Below are 25,072 nucleotides of genomic sequence, written 5' to 3'. Positions count from 1 at the left end.
TTTAAATTTGAACATGTTATATGAAGAGCTTTGACTACAGAGGTCCTAGTTACTGAGTGTTTTAAATATCTTCTTAAAATTAAACTCCATCATTACTAAGTCATCATCCTGCGTATGATTTTTTTATTTGGTAGAATTTTCTGCATAGTTCTATGTAAAATAAAAATTTTCATGCTTGCTTCATTGGAAAAGAGAGGATTAATAAAATCTAGGGTGCTAATTGGATTTTTTATTATTATATGTTGTTCAACACTATTCCAACATAATTTCCTGTCCAGGTAGAAATTAACGTAAAGAAAACATCAATAAACAAGAATTATTTCTGTTTTTTTTAACCTTTCTCCCCAGTTTGGACGTCACAGACTAAACCCAGAAAACAGAACATTGGGAAGTCTTCGGAATGTTCTCTATCTTCTTCACCAACGAGTAAGGTGAGCTTGTAAATTCTTCATATTCTGTCCTCTCTTTCAGCAGCCGTCTCTGCCAGGGAATGGTTGGATTTTCTCATCTTGCTGTACTACTTTGGCAGTGGCAGCATAGAAAATAAAAAACATGCTCTAATCAGACATTTCTTGTTTTAGGAACTTGGTGCAATATGACAACATTTTGTCAACATAGGAAACTATGGAAAAGTTCACATCCTTATTCTTTGTTAGTTACAAATATACAGAACTCCTGTAGAAAGGGAACCCTCTTATAACATAGAGACCTATAATATAGTATAGAGAAATTTCCATCAATGATACATCATTTGATTCTCATAGGATATAGATAGGAATAAACAGATGTTATAGAGTAGTTACGGTTGTGGTGGAAGGAGGGGGACAGTACAAGGAATAATTGATGATGTTAAGAGTAGGAGGATGTGATTCAGATCCAAGTTGGTGGCTTAGTGAAGTGTGGAATTTAGTTCATCCTGAAGAGCAGATAGTAAATAGCCAGGAACAGTACAGAACAACTGCTGAGGCTACATCAGTGGGCAGACACACAGTGTACACCAATCTCAACAAGCTGAACCAGGTGTGATCCCACCCATAACTGTGAGTCCCTCAAGCCACAAAGGCCGGTGCCCCTCCCCACAGGCTGTTTCCCAGAGGGGAAAGGAAAGAGGCTTTATTAGCAGCAGGGACTGAGCTCAACAAGCTCCAATTGTGGGATTATTTTAACAAATTCTGACTACTGAAATAGGCCATCAGCTCAGATAAACCTCAAATAAGACTTAAAGTTACTATTTTTTGCCCTGACACAGGAAGGGCAGGGCTGTGGTGGGGTGGGAGTGGGGGTAGGGGATGGGACACACAGAGGTTTTTTGGATTGGACAGTACAAAATACTTGAAAAGGTTTGGACCCTTAAAAAATGGTGGGGCACATAGGATCTGGAGATATATAGAGCAAAGTACCAACTTAAGCTCTTGATTAACAAGCCTGAGGAATGGGGGTCCTGCTCTGAAAAGGATTTTTTTTTTTTTTTTTTTTTTTTTTTTGCTGTCTTTCTTCTGTTTACCTGCTCATTTGCTCATTAGATACAACTGTAAGGATTTTCAGGCTCTCCCTGCCCAGGCAAGAGTGGAATTAAGCTTGTCTGAGAGACAAAGAGGCTGGTCAGATGAAAGAAGTTAATCCCCTGGAGGCTGTGCCTTCCCCAGGAGATGAGTGGGACCCAGCTCAGGTGGAATCCCTCCCTCAAGGAATTCAGACCATAGGGACTGGAAAATTGAAGCAATTATAGCCAGCCTACAACCTCTCCGCTTCTCAACCACGCCCCCAGCAGGGAGAGTCTGCTGAAGTTAAAGGTACTACATCACTTTATGCTGGTGAGACCCGCAGGCAGAGAAGCACCACATACTAGGCAGGACAGGAAAAGCACAGACTCTTGAGGCTTCTTATGAAAGTCTGTCAACCTGCTGGGTCTCACCCTCAGGGAAAACTGATACAGGTGACTCTTTCCTCCTGAGAGGAGGCCAGTCTGGTCTGGGAATATCTGACTGGGGTCTATAATATCTAAGTAGACCCTACTAAGGTAAAAAAAAAAAAAAAAAAAAAAAAAATAGGCTCTGTACAGGCAGGGCAAAATATAAAAAAACAAGAACTGAAAAATTCTGATCCATTAAACAAAACTTATGCTAGAGGTCTAGAATAAACTGAACTGAATGTCAAAGAACAAGAGAACAAAGCCACCCAGCAAGAAAACCTAGGTAAAAGTATGAAAACAATCTCCAGAATAAACTAATTAAATGCCTAGATGCCAGCAAAATATAATGAGTTTTACTAGGGAAAACTGAAGATATGGCCCAGTCAAAGGAACAAACCAATTCAAATGAGATACAGGAGTTGAAACAACTAATTCAGGATGTTCAAACAGGCATGGAAAATCTCATCAAAAATCAAATCATCGAATTGAGGGAGGATTTAAATAAGACAAGAAATGAACAAAAAGAAGAAATTGAAAGTCTGAAAAACAAATCACTGAACTTATGGGAATGAAAGGCACAACAGAAGAGATGAAAAAACAATGGAAACCTACAATGTTAGATTTCAGGAGGCAGAAGAAAGGATTAGTGAATTGGAGGATAGGACGTCTGACATCCAACAAATAAAAAAAAAAATAGGGAAAAGAATGGAAAAATATGAGCAGGGACTCAGGGAATTGAATGACAACATGAAGCACACACATATACATGTTGTGGGTGTCCTAGAGGAAAAAAGAAGGGAAAAGGAGGAGAAAGACTAATGGAGGAAGTGATCACTGTCAATTTCCCAACTCTTATGAAAGACTTAAAATTACAGATCCAAGAACTGCAGTGTACCCCAAACATAGAAGATCCAAGTAGACATACTTCAAGACACTTACTAATCAGAATGTCATATGTCATAGATAAAGAGAGAATTTTGAAAGCAGCGAGAGAAAAGCAATCCATCACATACAAGGAAAGTACAATAAGACTATGCATAGATTTCTCAGCAGAAACCATGTAGGCAAGAAGACAGTAAGTATGATATATTTAAGATTCTAAAAGAGAAAAACTGCCAACCAAGAATTCTATATCCAGCAAAATTGTCCTTCAAAAATGAAGGGGAAATTAAAACACTTTCAGACGAAAAAAATCACTGAGAGAATTTGTGACCTAGAGACCAGCTCTGCAAGAAATGCTAAAGGGAGCACTAGAGACAGATAGGAAAAGACAGGAGAGAGGTGTGGAGAAGAGTGTAGAAATGAAAACTATCTGTAAGGGTAAAAATAGAAAAAAATTCTATGTGACATACAAAATCCAAAAATGCAAAATAGTAGAAGAAAGTACTGCCCTTCCAGTAATAACACTAAATGTTAATGTGTTAAACTTCCCAATCAAAAGACACAGACTGGCAGCATGATTAAAAAGCAGGACCCAGGTGGGCCACAGTGGCTCAGCAGGCAGCGTTTTCACCTGCCATGCCAAAGACCTGGATTCGATTCCTGGTGCCTGCCCATGCAAAAAAAAAAAAAAAAAAAAAAAAAAAACAGGACCCATCTATATGCTGTCTACAGGAGACACATTTGAGACCCAAGGACAAACATAGGTTGAAAGTGAAAAGTTAACCCCACAAGGGATAAGTCAAGCCTACTTATAATTAGGTCTAAGAGTCACCCCCAAGCGAACCTCTTTTGTTGCTCAGATGTGGCCTCTCTCTCCAGCCAACACAACAAGCATACTCACCACCCTCCCCCTGTCTACGTGGGACATGACTCCCAGGGGTGTGGACCTTCCTGGCAATGTGGGACAGAAATCTTAGAATGAGCTGGGACTCAACATCAACGGACTGAGAAAACCTTCTCGACCAAAAGGAAGAAGACAGAAATGAGACAAAATAAAGTGTCAGTGGCTGAGAGATTCCAAACAGAGTCAAGAGTTTATCCTGGAGGTTATTCTTACACATTAAATAGATACCACCTTTTCAGTTAAGGTGTAATGGAGAGACTGGAGGGAACTACCTGAAAATGTAGAGCTGTGTTCCAGTAACCATGTTTCTTGAAGATGATTGCATAATGATACAGCTTTCACAATGTGACTGTGTGATTGTGAAAACCTTGCGTGTCTGATGGTTCTTTATCTACCTTATGGACAAATGAGTAAAATATATGGATTAAAAATAAATAAATAATGGGAACAAATGTTAAAATAATTTTAGTAGATCGAAATGCTAGTGATCAATGAAAGGGAGGGGTAAGGGGTATGGTATGTATGAATTCTTTTCTGTTTTCTTTTTATTCTTTTTCTAAATTGATACAAATGTGCTAAGAAATGATCATGGTGATGAATATACAACTATGTGATGATACTGTGAAATACTGATTATGTAGAATGGAAAAAAAAGAACAGATGGAGAAACAAAATAAATAGAAGAATGGTAGAAATAAGCATATTATATCAGTAATTAAAAATAAATTTTTTTGGTATTTGTAAAAAAAAAAAAAGATAAAGAGAATATATGAAAAACCTACAGCTAACATCATCCTTAATGAGGAAGGACTGAAAGCTTTCCCCCTAAGATCAGGAACAAGACAAGGATGTCTACTGTCAATCATTGTTATTTGACATTGTATTGGAAGTTTTAGAAGAGCAATTAGACAAGAAAAAGAAATATAAGGCATCAAAATTGGAAAGGAAGAAGTAAAACTCTCACTGTTTGCGGATGATATGATACTATCTGTCGAAAACCCTGAAAAATCCATAGCAAAACTATTAAAGCTAATAAATGAATACAGCAATTACAAGAGCAATACTCAAAAATCTGTAATGTTTCTATACACTAATAATGAGCAATCTGAGGGGGAAATCAAGAAAAAAATTCCACTCGCAACCAAAAGAATAAAATATTTAGGAATAAACTTAACTAAGGATACAAAAGACCTATACAAAGAAACTACAGGAAATTGCTAAAAGAAATCATAGAAGACCTAAATAAATGGAAGGGCATACTGTGTTCATGGATTGGAAGACTAAATATCGTTAACATGTCAGTTTTACCTAAATTGATTTATAGATTCAATGCAATACCAATTAAAATTCCAAAAACTTACTTTGCAGAAATAGGAAAACAATAACTATATTTATCTGGAAAAGCAGGGTGCCCCAAATAGCTAAAAATATCCTGAGAAAGAAAAATGAAGTCAGAGGTCTCACACTACCTGACTTTAAGGCATATTACAAATCTACAGTGGTCAAAACAGCATGGTAATGGCATAAAGATACAAATACTGACTAATGGAATTGAATAGAGTGTTCAGATGTAGACCCTCTCATCTATGGACAACTGATCTTTGATAAGGCAAACACCAACTCACCTGGGACAGAACAGTCTCTTCAATAAATGGTGCCTAAAGAACTGTATATCCACATGCAAAAAAAATGAAAAAGGATCTTTTCTCACACCCTGTACAAAAATGAACTCAAAATGGATCCCAGACCTAAACATTAGAGCTAAGACCATAAAACTTTTAAAAGAAAATGTAGGGAAATATCTTATAATACTTGTAATAGGAGACAGTTTCCTAGATCTTACACCCAAAGCATGTCATTGAAGAAAGAAATAGATAAATGGGAACACCTCAAAATTAAACACTTTTGTGCATCAAAGAACTTTGCCAAGAAAATTGAAAGGCAGTCTACACAGTGGGAGGCAATATTTGGAAATGGCATATCAGATAATGGTCTAGTATCCAGAATATATAAGGAGATTGTTCAACTCAACAAGAAAAAGACAGACAACCCAATTACAAAATGGGCAAAAGATATGAACAGACACTTCTCAGAAGAGGAAATACAAGTGGCTAAAAGGCACATGAAAAGATGCTCAACTTCCCTGGCTATTACGGAAATGCAAATCAAAACCACAAATGAGATATCATCTCACACCCACCAGAATGGCCATTATCAATAAAACAGAAAACGACAAGTGCTGGAGAGGATGTGGAGAAAGAGGCACACTTATCCACTGTTGGTAGGAATCTAAAATGGTACAACCATTGTGGAAGGCAATTTGGCAGTTCCTCAGGAAGCTAAATATAGAATTGTCTCATGATCTGCAGTACCACTGCTAGATATCTAGTCAGAGGGCATAAAGGCAAAGACACAAATGGACATTTGCACACCAGTGTTTATAGGAGCATTATTTACAGTTTCCAAGAGATGGAAACAGCCCAAATGGCTATCAGTAGACGAGAGGCTAAGCAAGCTGTGGTATATACCTATATTACACAGCTATAAAACAGATAAAAGTCATGAAGCATGTAACAATGTGAATGGACTGTGAGGACATTATGCTGAGTGGCTAGAAACAAAAGGACAAATACTGTATGGTCTCACTGATATGAACTAAGATTAATGAGTGAACTTGGAGAATTTCAGTTAAGAACAGAAGTTATCAAGACATAGAAATAGGATAAAGATTGGGTAATTGGATCTGAAGGGACACAGAATGTGCAACCAGACTATTTAAAAATTCAGAAATGGATAGCACAGTACTTCCTGGTTGTAGCACAATAATGTAAGTACACTGAATGAAGCTGAATGTGAGACTGTAGAGGGAGGAGGGCTGGGGGCACATATGAAGCCAGAAGGAAAGATAGACGATAAAGACTGAGATGGTATAATCTAGGAATGCCTAGAGTGTACAATGATAGTGACTAAATGTGCAAATTAAAAAATGTTTTTGCATGAGGAAGAACAAGGGAATGTCAATATTGCAAGGTGTTGAAATTAGATGGTCATTTATATTTTAAAACTTCAACTTCTGAGTGAGACTAAAGCAAGAAATGTTTATTTGGTACAACATTTGTAGTTTCACTAGTGCATTTCCTAATTTAACATGTATGGACAATTTAATTGAACACCAGAAGTACATGGAACCTTGAATAGGGCCCAAGATTTGTAGGTTTTTCCAGGTTAGTGTTATGCCCCAATAAATCCCAGAGTGATCTGAATAATAAATAAAGAAGTATTTGCAAAGTCCCCTTGGAGGAATGGCAAGAAAGGGGGAAAATTCAGTCTTCCCATTTGGAGAATTCCTGATACTCTCTCAAGCAGTGGGGACAACCAAATCAAAAGGCTAAGCCCTCAGTCTTGGGGTTTGCCCCCATGAAACTTGTTCCTGCAAAGAACAGGCTAAGCCTACTAAAAATTAGGCCTGAGTCACCCCCAGAGAACCTCTTTTATTGTTCAGATGTGGCCTCTTTCTCTAAACCAACCCAGCATGTGAACTCACTGCCTTCCCCCCAACATAGGACATGACTCCCAGGGGTATAAATCTTTTTGGCAAAGTGGGACATAAAGCCTGGGGTAAGCCAAGACCTGGCATCAAGAGATCCAGAGAGAAGATGGCGGCTTAACAACGTGTGCGTTTTAGTTCATCCTCCAGAACAACTGCTAAATAACCAGAAACAGTACAGAACAGCTCCTGGGGCCATGTCAGTGACCAGACACACAGCGTACCCCAGTCTGGACCAGCTGGACTGGCTACGAGCACCCCCCAAAACCGTGAGTTCCCAAAGCTGCGGCGGCCAGCGCCCCTCCCCCACAGACCGCTTCCCAGAGGGGAAGGAAAAGGACTTTACCAGCAGCAGTGACTGGGCACAATCAAATGCCAATTGTAGAACTAATTAACAAATTCTGACTACTAAAAATAGACCCCCAGCTTAGGTGAACCCGATCAAAGCAGAGGTTGCTCATTTTTGCCCCGGCACCAAGGGGGCAGGACTGACAGAAAAAGGGGGGAAAACAAGAAGGAAACAGGTTTTTGTGGCTGTGTATCTATAAAGGCTTGACTGCCTCTGCATACAGCGGCAGGACTTTTCAGGCTGCAACTGCCCCAGGCATAGGCAGAAGTGAGCTATTTTGGGGGCTTATCTGGAGCCTGTGCCTTCCCCAGGGGAGGGGTGCAGTCCCACCCACGTGGAATCCCTCCATCAAGGAATTCAGACACCAGGGCTTGGTAATTTGAAGCCATTAAAACCAGCCTACAACCTCTCCTCTGTCTCCACCACGCCCCCAGCCAAAGTTAAATGTACCACATCATCTTATGCTGGTGGGACCTGCAGCCAGACAAGCGCCACATACTGGGCAGGATAAGAAAAACAGAGTCCAAAGACTTCACAGGAAAGTCTTTAAACCTGCTGGGTCTCATGCTCAGGGAAAACCGAAGCAGGTGACTCTTTTCTCCTGATAGGAAGCCAGCTTGGTCTGGGAAAATCTGGCTGGGGTCTATAATATCCAAGCAGACCCTCCTAAGTGAGTGTGAGGGAAAGGTACCACACAAGCAGGGAAAGAAACAAGAAAACAAGAACTGAAAAATTCTCCTCTGTTAAACAAAACTTAAGCTAAAGGTTCAGATAAAGCTGAACAGAATGTCAAAGAACAGATAGACAACAAATTCATCCAGCAACAAAACCCTAGATAAAAGAAGTGAAAGCAATCTCCAGAATAAACTAATTAAGGTAATTAAATGCCTAGATGCCAGCAAAAAATAACAAATCACACTAAGGAAATTGAAGATATGGCCCAGTCAAAGGAACAAACCAACAATTCAAATGACATACAGGAGCTGAAACAACTAATTCAGAATATACGAACAGACATGGAAAACCTCATCAAAAACCAAATCAATGAATTGAGGGAGGATATAAAAAAGGCAAGGAAGGAACAAAAAGAAGAAACTGAAAGTCTGAAAAAAATCACAGAACTTATGGGAATGAAAGACACAGTAGAAGAGATGAAAAAAACAATGGAAACCTACAATGGTAGATTTCGAGAGGCAGAACATAGGATTAATGAACCGGAGAACAGAACATCTGAAATCCAACAAGAAACAGAAACTATAGGGAAAAAAATGGAAAAATATGAGCAGGGACTCAGGGAATTGAAAGACAATATGAAGCGCATGAATATACGTGTTGTGGGTGTCCCAGAAGGAGAAGAGAAGGGAAAAGGAGGAGAAAAACTAATGGAGGAAATTATCACTGAAAATTTCCCAACTCTTATGAAAGACTTAAAATTACAGATCCAAGAAATGCAGCGTACCCCAAAGAGAACAGATCCAAATAGACATACTCCAAGACATTTAATAATCAGAATGTCCAAGGTCAAAGAGAAAGAGAGGACCTTGAAAGCAGCAAGAGAAAAGCAATCCATCACATACAAGGGAAGCCCAATAAGACTATGCGCAGATCTCTCAGCAGAAAACATGGAGGCGAGAAGACAGTGGGATAATATATTTAAATTATTAAAAGAGAAAAACTGCCAACCAAGAATTCTATATCCAGCAAAATTGTCCTTCAAAAATGAGGGAGAAATTAAAACATTTTCAGACAAAAAATCACTGAGAGAATTAGTGACCAAGAGACCAGCTCTGCAAGAAATACTAAAGGGAACACTAGAGACAGATACGAAGACAGAAGAGAGAGGTGTGGAGAAGAGTGTAGAAAGGAAGACTATGAGTAAAGGTAAAAGGAAGGAAAATTAGATATGACATATAAAATCCAGAAGGCAAAATAGTAGAAGAAAGTACTACCCATACAGTAATAACACTGAATGTTAATGGAGTAAACACTCCAATCAAAAGACATAGTCTGAAAAAAAAAATTAATAATAAAAAAAAAAAGACATAGTCTGGCAGAATGGGTTAAAAAACAGGACCCATGTATATGCTGTCTCTACTCAAAGGTCACGAGGCCAAGGACACAAATGGACACTTACATGTTTATAGCAGCATTATTAACAATTACCAAGTGATGGAAACAGCCAAAATGTCCATCAACAGACAGTTGACTAAACAAACTGTGACATTTACATAAGATGGAATATTATGCAGCTGTAAGACAGAATAAAGTTATGAAGTATGTAACAACATGAATGGACCTTAAGGACATTATGCTGAGTGTGAGTAGCCAGAAACAAAAGGACAAATACTGTATGGTCTCACTGACATGAACTGACGTTAGTGAATAAACTTAGAATATTTCCTTGGTAACAGAGACCATCAGGAGATAGAAATAGGATGAGATATTGGGTGATTGGAGCTGAAGGGATACAGATTGTGCAACAGGACTGAATATAAAATCTCAGATATGGACAGCACAATACTACCTAACAGTAATGTAATTATGTTAAAACACTGAATGAACCTGCATGTGAGAATGATAGAGGGAGGAGGGCTGGGGACATAAATGAAATCAGAAAGAAAGATAGATGGTAAAGATCAAGATGGTATAATCTAGGAATGCCTAGAGGGTATAATAATAGTGAAATGTACAATGTACAAATTTAAGAAATGTTTTTGCCTGAGGAAGAACAAAGGAATGTCATTATTGCAGGGTGCTGAAAATAGATGATAATTAATACTTTAAAATGTCACCTTATGTGTGAGACTAAAGCAAAAAATGTTTATTTGTTACAAAATTTATATTTTGACTAGAGCATTTCCTAATATAACTCATGTAGATAGTTTAATTGAATGTCATAAGTACTTGGAATCTCAGGTAGAACATGAGATTTTGTTGGTTTGTCCAGAGTGATGCCCCGATGAATCCCAGAGTGATTTGATCAGTGACTGGAAAAGTATTTGCAAGCCCCCTTCGGGGAATGGTGAGAGTGAGGAGAAATTCAACTTCCCCAAGTTGAATTCTTGATATTCTCACAAGCAGTGTGGACAACCAAAGCTATAGGCTGAGCCCCCAGGCTTGGGGTTTGTTCACATGAAACTTAACCCCACAAAGGATATGTCAAGTCTACTTAAAATTTAGGCCTAAGAGTCACCACCAGGAGAGCCTCTTTTGTTGCTCAGATGTGGCCTCTCTCTCCAGCCAACACAACGAGCAGTCTCACCACCCTCCCCCTCTCTGCGTGGGACATGACTTCCAGGGGTGTGGACCTTCCTGGCAACGTGGGACAGAGATCCTGGAATGAGCTGAGACTCAGCATCAAGGGACTGAGAAAAACCCTAGAATGAGCTGAGAATTAACATCAAGGGATTGAGAGAACCTTCTCGACCAAAGGGGGAAGAGTGAAATGAGACTAAGTGTCAATGGCTGAGAGATTCCAAACAGAGTTAAGAGGTTATCCTGGAGGTTATTCTTATGCATTAAGTAGATATCACCTTGTTGTTCAAGATGTAGTGGAGAGGCTGGAGGGAACTGCCTGAAAATGTAGAGCTGTGTTCCAGTAGCCATGTTTCTTGATGATGATTGAACAATGATATAGCTTTCACAATGAGACTCTGCGAATGTGAAAACCTTGTGTCTGATGCTCCTTTTAGCTACTATATCAGCAGAAGAGTAGAACATATGGAATAAAAATAAATAATAGGGGGAACAAATGTTAAAATAAATTTAGTTTGAAATGCTAGTGGTAAATGAAAGCGAGGGGTAAGGGGTATGGTATGTATAATCTTGTTTTTCTCTGTTATTGTTTTATTTCTTTTTCTGTTGTCTTTTTATTTCTTTTTCTAAATTGATGCAAATGTTCTAAGAAATGATGAATATGCAACTATGTGATGATATTAAGAATTACTGATTGTATATGTAGAATGGAATGATCTCTTAATGTTTTATTGTTAATTTTTTTAATTAATAAAAAAAGTTAAAAAAAAAAAAAAAGAGAGATCCAGAGAGCCTTCTTGACCACAAGGAGAAAGAGAGAAATGAGATAAAGTAAAGTTTCAGTGGCTGAGAGATTTCAAACAGTTTATCCTGGAAGTTATTCTTATTCACTATATAGATATCCCGTTTTAGTTTATGGTGTATTGGAGTGGCTAGAGGGGTACCTGAAACTTGAGCTATGTTCAAACTGTTGAGCTGTGTTCCAGTAGCCTAGATTCTTGAAGGCAATTGTATATAGATACAACATTTATAATGTGACCATGTGATTGTAAGAACTTGGTGTCTGATGCTCCTTATATCCAGATTATGGACAAATGAGTAAAAAAATATGGTTATAAATAAATAATGGGGGGACAAAGGGTAAAATAAATTGGGTAGATAGAAACACTAGTGGTCAATGAAAGGAAGGGATGCGGGGTAAGATACGTATGGGTTTTTTCTTTTTTGTTTTTAGTTCTTTTGTTGGAGTGATGCAAATGTTCAAAAAATGATTATGGTGATAAATACACAACTGTGTGATGATATTGTGAGCTATTGATTCTACACCATGTATGGAGTGTTTTTATGTCAAGAATATATGTTTGTATGTTAAGTTTTTACAGTAAAAAAAATGAAAAAAAAAAAAAAGAGTAGACGGATGTTAAGAATAACCAATGCTTTTCAGTGTTTACTGTGTACCAGGCATTGAGCAAGAAACTTAATGTGGGTAATCTCAATCCTAACAATAGTGGCATAACACGGTACTGTTGTGATATCCATGTTTTACTTGAAGAAGCTGATACTTAGGGAAGTCAAATAAGGCAGGGCTCTCCTTTGAAGCAAAAGCTTCTACAACTTTATTATTGTGCCTGGATACTAAGTACTTTCAAAATAAATTTATTATAAAAGTAGAATGTGCTGGGAATAAAAAATCAAATCAAAGACAAAGAGTATAAAGTAAAAAATACATACTGGGCCTTACCATGGGATGGTGAGGATGCAAAGCAACCAGAACTTTCCTACACTGCTAGTGGGGATATAAACTTTAGAAAATAGTTTGACCTTCCTTAGAAAGTTAAACATACACCTACCATGAGACCCAGCCATTCCACTGCAAGTATTTACCCAAGATATTTGAAAACATATGTCTGTTGTACACAAGGTTAATAGTAGCTTTATTTCTCTTTTTTTTGGTGGAGGGGAGGGTGCATGGTCCGGGAATCAAACTTGGGTCTCACACATGAAAGGCAAGCATTCTACCACCGAACCACCCATGTACCCAGCAGCTTTATTTCTAACAGTCAAAGCTGAAAACAACCCAAATGTCCATTGTAAGGTGAATAGATACACAAGTTAAGGAGTTATTAATACATGAAACAACATGGAACAATCTCAAAATAATTATGCTGAATGAAAGAAGCCAGACTAAAAAGAGTTCATACCGCATGATTCCATTTATATAAAATTCAGAAAATGCAGACTAAACTGTGATATCAAAAATCAGATCATTGGTCACCTGGGGTAGGCAGGGTGAGAGAATGATTCCAAAGGGACCTGAAGAAACTTTTGAGGGTGATGGATATGTTCACTATCTTGAATATGGTGATCATTTCATGGGTGTATATATAAGTTATATAAGTATAACTTCAATTCAGCAAATTGAAGTTAACAGTTAAGTGTAGATATTTGAAGAATAATATATAAAACATATTTCACATTCATTTTTATACACATGCAATCATATGGTACGACTGTTCTGCTACTTGCCTTTTTTAATATCACAAATATCTCTTCACATTAGTATCTAGAGATTTACCTTATTTTTTGTACAGTAAAGAATAAGAATAAAACCTTATTCTTTGCCTACTTTTCTGTTTTATAAAATACCATAATTTCTTCACCAGTTCACCTGTTGATGAATATTTAGGTTATTTCCAGGCTTTTGCCTTTACAAACATTGCTAGACAAACAGCCCATAAATTTACCTTTGTACACCTGAACAAATATAATTATAGAGAAAATTCCTTGAAGTGGAATTGTCTGGTTAAGGAGGTTAAGCATATGAACTTCTGATACATTGCCAAATTGACCCCAAAAAAGTGATACCACTTTCTGTTTCTTCTAGCAGTGTGAGAGTTAGGAAAGAAGTAGTTAACAAGAAAGTTAAGAGGGTACTGTCAAATAAAGATCTATAGGGTTATATAGTTTTCCAACCCCATATGTTTTCACATCTTTTATCTTGTTTGGTTTTCATGCAAACTTGTGATTATAGGTGCAAAAGGGTGATTATATTTCATTTTTCAGATCAGGAAACAGATTTTAAAAAAGAAAGTGACTTACCCAATACCAGACAGGGAAAAGCAGATCCAGGTGTTCAAATTCAGGTCCTCAGTAGGCTATTTACTGATGAATGAAGACCATTCTGTCCATTAGAACTTTCTACGATGCTGGAAATATCTGCACTGTCTAGTAAGATTGTCATTAGCAATATGTGACTGTTGAGTACTTAAGTGTGTTCAGTGCAATTGAGAAATTGAATTTTCTATTATAATTTTAATTCCCACCTGTCGTGCTTGCCATATTGGGAAGTACCTTATACCATTCCAGGCCTCTCAAAACTTTTGTGTGGTTAAGAATTACCTGAGGTGCTTGTTAAAATGGAGATTCATACCTCCCCTCTGGGGTGGGGCCTGACTATCTACATTCCTAAACAAACGCTGGTGATTTTGATAAGGGTGGACCTTACCTTGAGAAACACGAAGTTTAACTTTGTTTCTTAGGTCAAGAGATACTACATGTCAGTCACTGAACTTGAAATTCATGAGTCAGACTTTTCATTCCTATTTATTAAGTTGCCCCAAGTAATAGGTTTTTTATACATATATATTTTAAGCAAATATATAAAATTGTAGTAATAACTTTTGAATGAAGAACCAGATTAACTTGAACATCTCAATCTGTGTGCTATATGTAGCCCTGGAGTTGTTGATGAAATAAGATGTGAGCTCAATTCACTCTCAACAAGTAGCTTTGGAGAGATCATTTACTGTAAACTCCTGGTTCCAGCTAAAACATCCTTCTCTAAGGTTAGCACAGTAGCTCTTGAGGGATGGTCCCCAGACTGTCATCATCATTACCTGGAGCTTATTAGCAATGCAGTCTCAAGCCACACTCCAGACTTACTGAAACAAACTTTGGGGATGGGATCCAACAACCAGTTTTAATAAGCTTTGCAGGTGATTCCAATGCATGCTAAAATTTGAGACCTACTGAGTTAAAGGATCAACTATATAGGAAGATTGAGAATCTGATAGCTTTTCATTTCTTTTACTTTCTCTGGTTCTGTTGAGGCTAAAATGATCTAAACTAATTAGCAGCCTTTCTCCCATTTAGGGACTAAGTTGAGATAATTGAGTTGGGAGAGGAGAATGTTGAAGTAAAGCTTTATAACTTTTTGTTGGATCTTGGATTTTGGCATTATGGTGATTTTAAGGATGTTTTAGGATCAGCATCCTATCAAAGGGATACTGTCAGCATTACACTAATCAATGGTTACTATAAAGACAAAATAGTATTGGCAGCTCATGAATACTAAACATTTGGTAGTTCCAAAAATATCTTTAAAGATAAGAAGTACTTTGACAACAGAAGACTGGGTTGAAACCTACAACAGGCATACGTGTTTCATGGGGTCAGTTTTGGACCACTATAATAAAGCAAATATCAAAATAATTTTTTGTTTCCCAGTACATATAAAAGTTATGTTTACACTATACTGTAGTCTATTAAGTATGCAGTAGCATTATGTTTTAAAAAAACAATGTATATCCTGGTGTCTGCCATTTCCAAAAAGAAAACAAACAGTATACATACCTTAATTATGTATTTACAGAGTGTGAGTACATGCTGTTGGAAAAATGGTGCTGAAAGACTTGCTCTTGCCAGAAACCTTCATTTTGTCAAAAGTGCATGTCTGTGAAGTGCAGTAAAGTGAAGCACAATAAAATGAAGTATGCCTGTACTTCCATTGCTTGTTTTAATCCTAAGAACAAACTTTGATAGCATGGCTGTCAAAGTAGCATCTTTCTTTCGTGTAGTAGTTGACTTTTGTAAAATAAACCTTCCATTTTTTCAAATCTCATCTTTTTCCTTTTAGGCGTTTTGGAATAATGGGACTCTACAAAGGCCTTGAAGCCAAACTTCTGCAGACAGTCCTCACTGCTGCTCTCATGTTCCTTGTTTATGAGAAACTGACAGCTGCTACCTTCAAGGTTATGAGGCTGAAGAGTGCACTCAAGCACTGAGACACCAACTGGAAAACAATGGGAATATTCTCAAGATGGGGTTTCCTCCTGAAAGGGAGCTGAGTGATAAGAAATAATTCTCCTCTTGCTCTTGCTCCTTCCACCATGAATTTTACCTTAATCAGCTTGAAAAATATCTAAGGGTAAACATGGAGTATGCTCAGTTGGACCTATTGCCAACTTAATTTTTATAATGGTTGGTTAGATTTTTGGAGGGAGGTTGAACTAAGAGTCATATGAAAAGAAACCATTATTAAAAACCTGAAAATGAAAGTTTGTAAGGGTTTATTGGTAGACTGCTACTCTCATGTGTAATCTTTCTTAAATTTACCAGCTGTTCTCTTTCCCTAAACCCTCTCTCAGTTCTAGGATGAATATAATAGCATATATTCCTCTTCAAACACTTTACCTGTATATCTTAATCTTGAAATTTTTCTCACTAAAAATAATTTATATTAACTATGTTATGAGCATGATTATGTTTGTTGGGCTTTTTTCTCCTATTTAAGGAGAGGTATCTTCTTTATACATGGGCTTTTGTGGAGGAAATGAAAATTAATAATCCCAATGATTTTCTTACAAATTTCTTATAAATTTCACTTACTGATTAGTCTTTGACATATTTTTGAGATAATTTATTTTCAATCAACTCTTTTATTACAAAAGTCTTGAGGATGAGAGGGGTTTGTGTCCATACAAGACCTGTTCAAACCATAATAAATTATCAACTCAAAAAAAAATCCTTGAAAGTTGCTCTTTATTAAGATAATACAGTGGGCTTGCAACCAGATGGTAAAAATCACCCAAAAAAGGGGGTGGAAGCAGATACATTGTTTAGGTTCTAGAGTTTTATCTCCCTTTATAAATTCTTCTGAAGGCTGTATGTTTGGGTAATAAACATCTGATTGAGGTTATTCCTATTTGGAAGCATTCTTTAGAGTCCTGGTACTCAAAGTGTGGTCTGTCAAGCAGTAGGTTGACATCACCTGGGAGCTTGTTGGTCATAACTCTCTCCCAGTCTCCACTGCTACCTTCCAAAATATAGTCTGCAGTTTAACAAGATCCCCAGGTGCTTCATATTCACATTAAAGAGCAACACACCTGAGATACTCTGGACCAGCAGATGTAATTGTTTTCAATTAGGGAAACCAAGACAAAGATTTTTCTCGAAGGAAAATTTGACTAATGTATAAAAACAACCTCTGAAAAAAACAGAAGTCCTATGTAGAGTGTCATTTACTTTCACCTCATAGCACATTGTCAAGGTGGTAGGACTTTTATTATGTAGCCAGGGGTGAATTTATACATCTCAGGCAAGGCAAGACATCTTAGAAGCAACTTCTGTGTCACATTAGTATAACAAAGTTTTAGGTTCCTATGACCTAATTTATGTCCTTGTAACAAAATGACGGATTCTTCATTTATAAGTCTGTAATTCAGTCAGTCAGTAATAATGAATCTATGAACTACAGTATTTAGTTCAGTTTTGAGAATGTAAATTCCTTCCCTTATTTCTACTCTTTGGTCCATGTGGTAATTTCAAAATAATTATTCTCAAGCTAGTGATAATTGAAAGATCATTGTGGTGTTTCAAAAACAAGAATGAAGAAAAGCTAGTAATCCAGGAACCAGACCAAACACTGAACTTGTATCCTCTAAAAAGCCAGAGAATTGAAGACAAAGAATTGGTCCCGATACTGCTTTTTATTTTACTTTAAGGTTTTTGTGTGTCTATGGCAAGGCGTGGGTGGGAAGCAGCAAAGCTATTATTTTGATTTGTTTATAAGAGAAGAATGATCATAAAGGTGCCATGTGTACTTTTGTTGTTTTGGTTATGCCTTTGCTTTGGAACTTGAATTTTGAGCTCAGGGTATTGTTGGTTGGTATGTTAGAAATATATCCAAGTCAAATTGTATAGATATATTAAGTTTTTATGATGTGAGGATATGTTTGATGCTTATCTGATTTTATGAGGGTACAATTTAATATTAAGATTTTATGTTCCTTATGAAACCTTATAGATTCACTGGCTGAACTAGGTGAAGCCTCGGCCAATTTTAATAATAAGTTGTTTGATTAATAATAAGTTGTTTGCAAAAACTAAAGAGCTAAAGTCCATACTAGGGCAATGGAAAGCTTTTCTGATTTTCTGTGCATTTATACTAGAATGTGAAGATTAAGAACCTTAGAGATTATCTTAGTGTCACTGCAATAAAAAATTTAATTTCTACGAGTATGTAATTTGTTTTTTGATGTGGACACTTAAATAATATTACCCTTGTCTAATTTGCAATTAAGCTTGAAGTGCAGAAATAGGATTTATCATAAGAACATAAACAGTGGGAGTTAGAAATCTTGGGTTTTATTCCCAGCTCTGCCATCAACTAGCAAATTATGTCATTTCTTTGTGCTTCAACTTTTTGATAAGTGGAGATAATAATACTAACTACTCACTTCGAAGATTTTTGAAAGCTAATGATATTAGCTAAGTCCCTTTATGGGGATTATGAAATAGGGAAGATCTCAGTGAAACTTGTGACAGTGTCCTAGATTTATATAGCAATTTCCCTTCTTAAAGCTTATATACTTTCTCATTTTATAATTCCAGTAGCTCTGTGAAATAGTGAGGGCAAGTAACAACACCCCTGTTTAATTAACAAGGAAATTGAGAAAAGGATTATCAAATGACTTGCTTGGTTGAGGCCAGGACTAGGTGGAATTTCTTGCAATGAGTTCTAGAATTAGACCTAGGCTTAAACTCTGGCCCTATTCCTTATTAGCTGTGGAACAGAGCAACTACTGAACTTCTATAAAACTCAAGTTTCCTCAACTGTGAAATGAAGACGTTGATAAACTTACCTTATATGGCAATTGTGAGCACTAAATTAGATTTTTTACATCAATTCCTAAGTAGCATGCTGTGGTAGTTAGATTCAGTTGTCAACTTGGCCAGGTGAAGGCACCTCATTCTGTTGCTGTGGACATGAGCCAAGGGTATGTGAACCTCATCTGCTACTGGTTACATCTGCAGCCAGCTAGGAGGCGTGCCTGCTACAATGAATGATGTTTGACTTAATTGGCTGGTGCTTAAATAGAGAGTTCAACATAGCACAGCCCAAGCAGCTCAGCATACCTCATCTCAGCACTCACAGCTCAGCCCAGCCCAGGCCTTTGGAGATGTAGAAAGAAATCCCGGGGAAAGTTGTTGGAACCCAGAGGCCTGGAGAGAAGACCAGCAGAGATTACCCTGTGCCTTCCCACGTAAGAAAGAACCTCAGTTGAAAGTTAGCTGCCTTTCCTCTGAAGAACTAACAAAAGAAATCCCCTTTTATTAAAAGCCAATCCGTAGCCGACCCGCCCGCCCTCCTTCTCCCCTCTCTTTCTCCGCCGGCCGGCCGCGCGGCGCCCACGCCCCGCAGCGCCCACGCCCCGCAGCAGCCGACCCGCCCGCCCTCCTTCTCCCCTCTCTTTCTCCGCCGGCCGGCCGCGCGGCGCCCACGCCCCGCAGCGCCCACGCCCCGCAGCAGCCGACCCGCCCGCCCTCCTTCTCCCCTCTCTTTCTCTGCCGGCCCGCCGCGCCGCGCCCACGCCCCGCAGCAGCCGACCCGCCCGCCCTCCTCCTCCCCCTCCTGCTCCGGCCGCTCTCCACCCACCACGGTGCCCTCTTCCCCCGCCTTCACCGGCTCCTCCACTACCAGCCTCTACAGCCTTGCCGCCCTCACCTTTCCTCCTCCAGAACAGCTACTGGGGGAGTGGAGATAATACAGAGCAGCTCCCGGAGCCACGAGGGAGATCAAAGGGACGGCGAACCCCATCCTGGAATGGCTGACTATCTGGGAGAACTAGCTCCGGTGAGATCACCAAGGGGCACCGGCTTTCCTGGGTGGGACGGCAAGCGACCGGAGTCCCTCCCTTCCACCTTCCCAGGCCAGCTGGTAGAATTGGACAGGCGGTCCCCTTAGGCCGCGGCGGCTGGTGCCCCCACCACACGAGGCCCCCCGGAACAACAGAGATAGTTGGGTCGGAAATCCCCAGACTGCGGAGAACAGTGACCGGGGGATCCCTTCCAAACACGTGACTCCCCCGTCAGCTGGGAATAGTGCACTCTCCCGGGCTGCGACAGCTGGCGCCCTCCCGCCACGCTTGGTGCCCCGGGCCGACTAGCTAATTCGGCCAGACGCTCTCCCGTGCTGCGGTGGCCAGTGACCATCCCCGCATTCGGAACCCCAGGCCGGCTGGCATTCTTCCAAGACGCTTCGGCTGCCAAACCTCCCCTACGGCGAGAATTTTCCAGAGTTAAAGGACCCACAGCAACTTTAACTGGTGGAACCCGTAGACAAACGTGTGCCACGAGCGCCACCTACTGGGCAGGATAAGAAAAACAGAACCCAGAGATTGCACAGAAAAATCTTTCAACCTGTGGGGTCGAACACCCAGGGAAATCTGACTAAATGCCCAGACGCCAGCAGAAGATAACGGATCACGCTCAGAAAATTGAACATATGGCCCAGTCAAACGAAGAAACCAATAGTTCAAACGAGATACAGGAGCTGAAACAACTAATGCTGAATATACGAACAGAAATGGAAAACCTCTTCAAAAACGAAATCGATAAATTGAGGGAGGACATGAAGAAGACATGGGCTGAACATAAAGAAGAAATAGAAAAACTGAAAAAACAAATCACAGAACTTATGGAAGTGAAAGATAAAGTAGAAAAGATGGAAAAAACAATGGATACCTACAACGACAGATTTAAAGAAACAGAAGACAGAATTAGTGATTTGGAGGATGAAACATCTGAATTCCAAAAAGAAACAGAAACTATCCGGAAAAGAATGGAAAAACTTGAACAAGGTATCAGGGAACTCAAGGACAATGTGAACCGTACAAATATACGTGTAGTGGGTATCCCAGAAGGAGAAGAGAAGGGAAAAGGAGGAGAAAAACTAATGGAAGAAATTATCACTGAAAATTTCCCAACTCTTATGAAAGACCTAAAATTACAGATCCAAGAAGTGCAGCGCACCCCAAAGAGATTAGACACAAATAGGCGTTCCCCAAGACACTTACTAGTTAGAATGTCAGAGGTCAAAGAGAAAGAGAGGATCTTGAAAACAGCGAGAGAAAAACAATCCGTCACATACAAGGGAAACCCAATAAGACTATGTGTAGATTTCTCAGCAGAAACCATGGAGGCTAGAAGACAGTGGGATGATATATTTAAATTACTAAAAGAGAAAAACTGCCAGCCAAGACTCCTATATCCAGCAAAATTGTCCTTCAAAAATGAGGGAGAAATTAAAACATTCTCAGACAAAAAGTCACTAAGAGAATTTGTGACCAAGAGACCAGCTCTGCAAGAAATACTAAAGGAAGCACTAGAGTCAGAACCGAAAAGACAGAAGAGAGAGACATGGAGAAAAGTGTAGAAAGAAGGAAAGTCAGATATGATATATATAATACAAAAGGCAAAATGGTAGAGGAAAATATTATCCAAACAGTAATAACTCTAAATGTTAATGGACTGAATTCCCCAATTAAAAGACATAGACTGGCAGAATGGATTAAAAAACAGGATCCTTCTATATGCTGTCTACAGGAAACACATCTTAGACCCAAAGATAAATATAGGTTGAAAGTGAAAGGTTGGGAAAAGATATTTCATGCAAATAACAACCAGAAAAGAGCAGGAGTGGCTATACTAATATCCAACAAGTTAGACTTCAAATGTAAAACAGTTAAAAGAGACAAAGAAGGACACTATATACTATTAGAAGGAACAATTAAGCAAGAAGACATAACAATCATAAATATTTACGCACCGAACCAGAATGCCCCAAAATACGTGAGGAATACACTGCAAACACTGAAAAGGGAAATAGACACATATACCATAATAGTTGGAGACTTCAATTCACCACTCTCATCAATGGACAGAACATCTAGACAGAGGATCAATAAAGAAATAGAGAACCTGAATATTACTATAAATGAGCTTGACTTAACAGACATTTATAGGACATTACATCCCACAACAGCAGGATACACCTTTTTTTCAAGTGCTCATGGATCATTCTCAAAGATAGACCATATGCTGGGTCACAAAGCAAGTCTTAACAAATTTAAAAAGATTGAAATCATACACAACACTTTCTCGGATCATAAAGGAATGAAGTTGGAAATCAATAATAGGCGGAGTGCCAGAAAATTCATAAATACATGGAGGCTCAACAACACACTCTTAAACAACAAGTGGGTCAAAGAAGAAATTGCAAGAGAAATTAGTAAATACCTAGAGGCAAATGAAAATGAAGACACAACATATCAAAACTTATGGGACGCAGCAAAGGCAGTGCTAAGAGGGAGATTTATTGCCCTAAATGCCTTTATCAGAAAAGAAGAAAAGGCAAAAATGCAGGAATTAACTGTCCACTTGGAAGAACTGGAGAAAGAACAGCAAACTAATCCCAAAGCAAGCAAAAGGAAAGAAATAACAAAGATTAGAGCAGAAATAAATGAAATTGAAAACATGAAAACAATAGAGAAAATCAATAAGACCAGAAGTTGGTTCTATGAGAAAATCAACAAGATTGATGGGCCCTTAGCAAGATTGACAAAAAGAAGAAGAGAGAGGATGCAAATAAATAAGATTAGAAATGGAAGAGGAGACATAACTACTGGACTCACAGAAATAAAGGAGGTAATAACAGGATACTATGAACAACTTTACGCTAATAAATACAACAATTTAGATTAAATGGACAGGTTCCTGGAAAGACATGAACAACCAACTTTGACTCAAGAAGAAATAGATGACCTCAACAAACCAATCACAAGTAAAGAGATTGAATTAGTTATTCAAAAGCTCCCTAAAAAGGAAAGTCCAGGACCAGACGGCTTCACATGTGAATTCTATCAAACATTCCAGAAAGAATTAGTACCTACTCTCCTCAAACTGTTCAACATAATCGAAGTGGAGGGAAAACTACCTAATTCATTCTATGAAGCCAACATCACCCTCATACCAAAACCAGGCAAAGATATTACAAAAAAAGAAAACTACAGACCAATCTCTCTAATGAATACAGATGCAAAAATCCTCAATAAAATTCGAGCAAATCGTATCCAACAACACATTAAAAGAATTATGCATCATGACCAAGTAGGATTCATCCCAGGTATGCAAGGATGGTTCAACATAAGAAAATCAATTAATGTAATACACCATATCAACAAATCAAAGCAGAAAAATCACATGATCATCTCAATTGATGCAGAGAAGGCATTTGACAAGATTCAACATCCTTTCCTGCTGAAAACACTTCAAAAGATAGGAATACAAGGGAACTTCCTTAAAATGATAGAGGGAATATATGAAAAACCCACAGCTAATATCATCCTCAATGGGGAAAAATTGAAAACTTTCCCCCTAAGATCAGGAACAAGACAAGGATGTCCACTATCACCACTATTATTCAACATTGTGTTGGAAGTTCTAGCCAGAGCAATTAGGCAAGAAAAAGAAATACAAGGCATCAAAATAGGAAAGGAAGAAGTAAAACTATCATTGTTTGCAGACGATATGATACTATATGTAGAAAACCCAGAAAAATCCACAACAAAATTACTAGAGCTAATAAATGAGTACAGCAAAGTAGCAGGCTACAAGATCAACATTCAAAAATCTGTAGCTTTTCTATACACTAGTAATGAACAAGCTGAGGCAGAAATCAAGAAACGAATCCCATTTACAATTGCAACTAAAAGAATAAAATACCTAGGAATAAATTTAACCAAAGAGACAAAAAACCTATATAAAGAAAACTACAAAAAACTGTTAAAAGAAATCACAGAAGACCTAAATAGATGGAAGGGCATACCGTGTTCATGGATTGGAAGACTAAATATAGTCAAGATGTCAATCCTACCTAAATTGATTTACAGATTCAATGCAATACCAATCAAAATCCCAACAACTTATTTTTCAGAATTAGAAAAACCAATAAGCAAATTTATCTGGAAGGGCAGGTTGCCCCGAATTGCTAAAAACATCTTGAGGAAAAAAAAACGAAGCTGGAGGTCTCGCACTGCCTGACTTTAAGGCATATTATGAAGCCACAGTGGTCAAAACAGCATGGTATTGGCATAAAGATAGATATATCGACCAATGGAATCGAATAGAGTGCTCAGATATAGACCCTCTCATCTATGGACATTTGATCTTTGATAAGGCAGTCAAGCCAACTCACCTGGGACAGAACAGTCTCTTCAATAAATGGTGCCTAGAGAACTGGATATCCATATGCAAAAGAATGAAAGAAGACCCATCTCTCACACCCTATACAAAAATTAACTCAAAATGGATCAAAGATCTAAACATTAGGTCTAAGACCATAAAACAGTTAGAGGAAAATGTTGGGAGATATCTTATGGATCTTACAACTGGAGGTGGTTTTATGGACCTTAAACCTAAAGCAAGAACACTGAAGAAGGAAATAAATAAATGGGAGCTCCTCAAAATTAAATACTTTTGTGCATCAAAGAACTTCATCAAGAAAGTAGAAAGACAGCCTACACAATGGGAGACAATATTTGGAAACGACATATCAGATAAAGGTCTAGTATCCAGAATTTATAAAGAGATTGTTCAACTCAACAACAAAAAGACAGCCAACCCAATTACAAAATGGGAAAAAGACTTAGACACCTACCAGAAGAAGAAATACGGATGGCCAAGAGGCACATGAAGAGATGCTCAATGTCCCTGGCCATTAGAGAAATGCAAATCAAAACCACAATGAGATATCATCTCACACCCACCAGAATGGCCATTATCAACAAAACAGAAAATGACAAGTGCTGGAGAGGATGCGGAGAAAGAGGCACACTTATCCACTGTTGGTGGGAATGTCAAAGGGTGCAACCACTGTGGAAGGCAGTTTGGCGGTTCCTCAAAAAGCTGAATATAGAATTGCCATACGACCCAGCAATACCATTGCTAGGTATCTACTCAAAGGACTTAAGGGCAAAGACACAAACGGACATTTGCACACCAATGTTTATAGCAGCGTTATTTACAATTGCAAAGAGATGGAAACAGCCAAAATCTCCATCAACAGAAGAGTGGCTAAACAAACTGTGGTATATACATACGATG

The 25,072-nt window shown here is 38.4% G+C and overlaps 1 protein-coding gene across 1 annotated transcript in view; it reads left to right on the top strand.

Annotated features, from left to right (window-relative positions):
* SLC25A17 (solute carrier family 25 member 17) overlaps positions 1–18,142 on the top strand; it is a 107,053-nt gene extending 88,911 nt beyond the window's left edge. Inside the window, exons 8-9 of the mRNA XM_077168956.1 lie at positions 349–431; positions 15,765–18,142. Coding sequence (XP_077025071.1) covers positions 349–431; positions 15,765–15,912 — 231 coding nt within the window. The 3' untranslated portion in view covers positions 15,913–18,142. The remainder of the gene's footprint in view (positions 1–348; positions 432–15,764) is intronic.
* Positions 18,143–25,072: the final 6,930 nt, after the last annotated feature.

Source organism: Tamandua tetradactyla, chromosome 7 (assembly GCF_023851605.1).
Source record: "Tamandua tetradactyla isolate mTamTet1 chromosome 7, mTamTet1.pri, whole genome shotgun sequence".
Lineage (NCBI taxonomy): Eukaryota > Metazoa > Chordata > Mammalia > Pilosa > Myrmecophagidae > Tamandua > Tamandua tetradactyla.
Note: the sequence above shows the minus strand (reverse complement) of the source record. Positions and strands in the feature narration are given on the sequence as shown.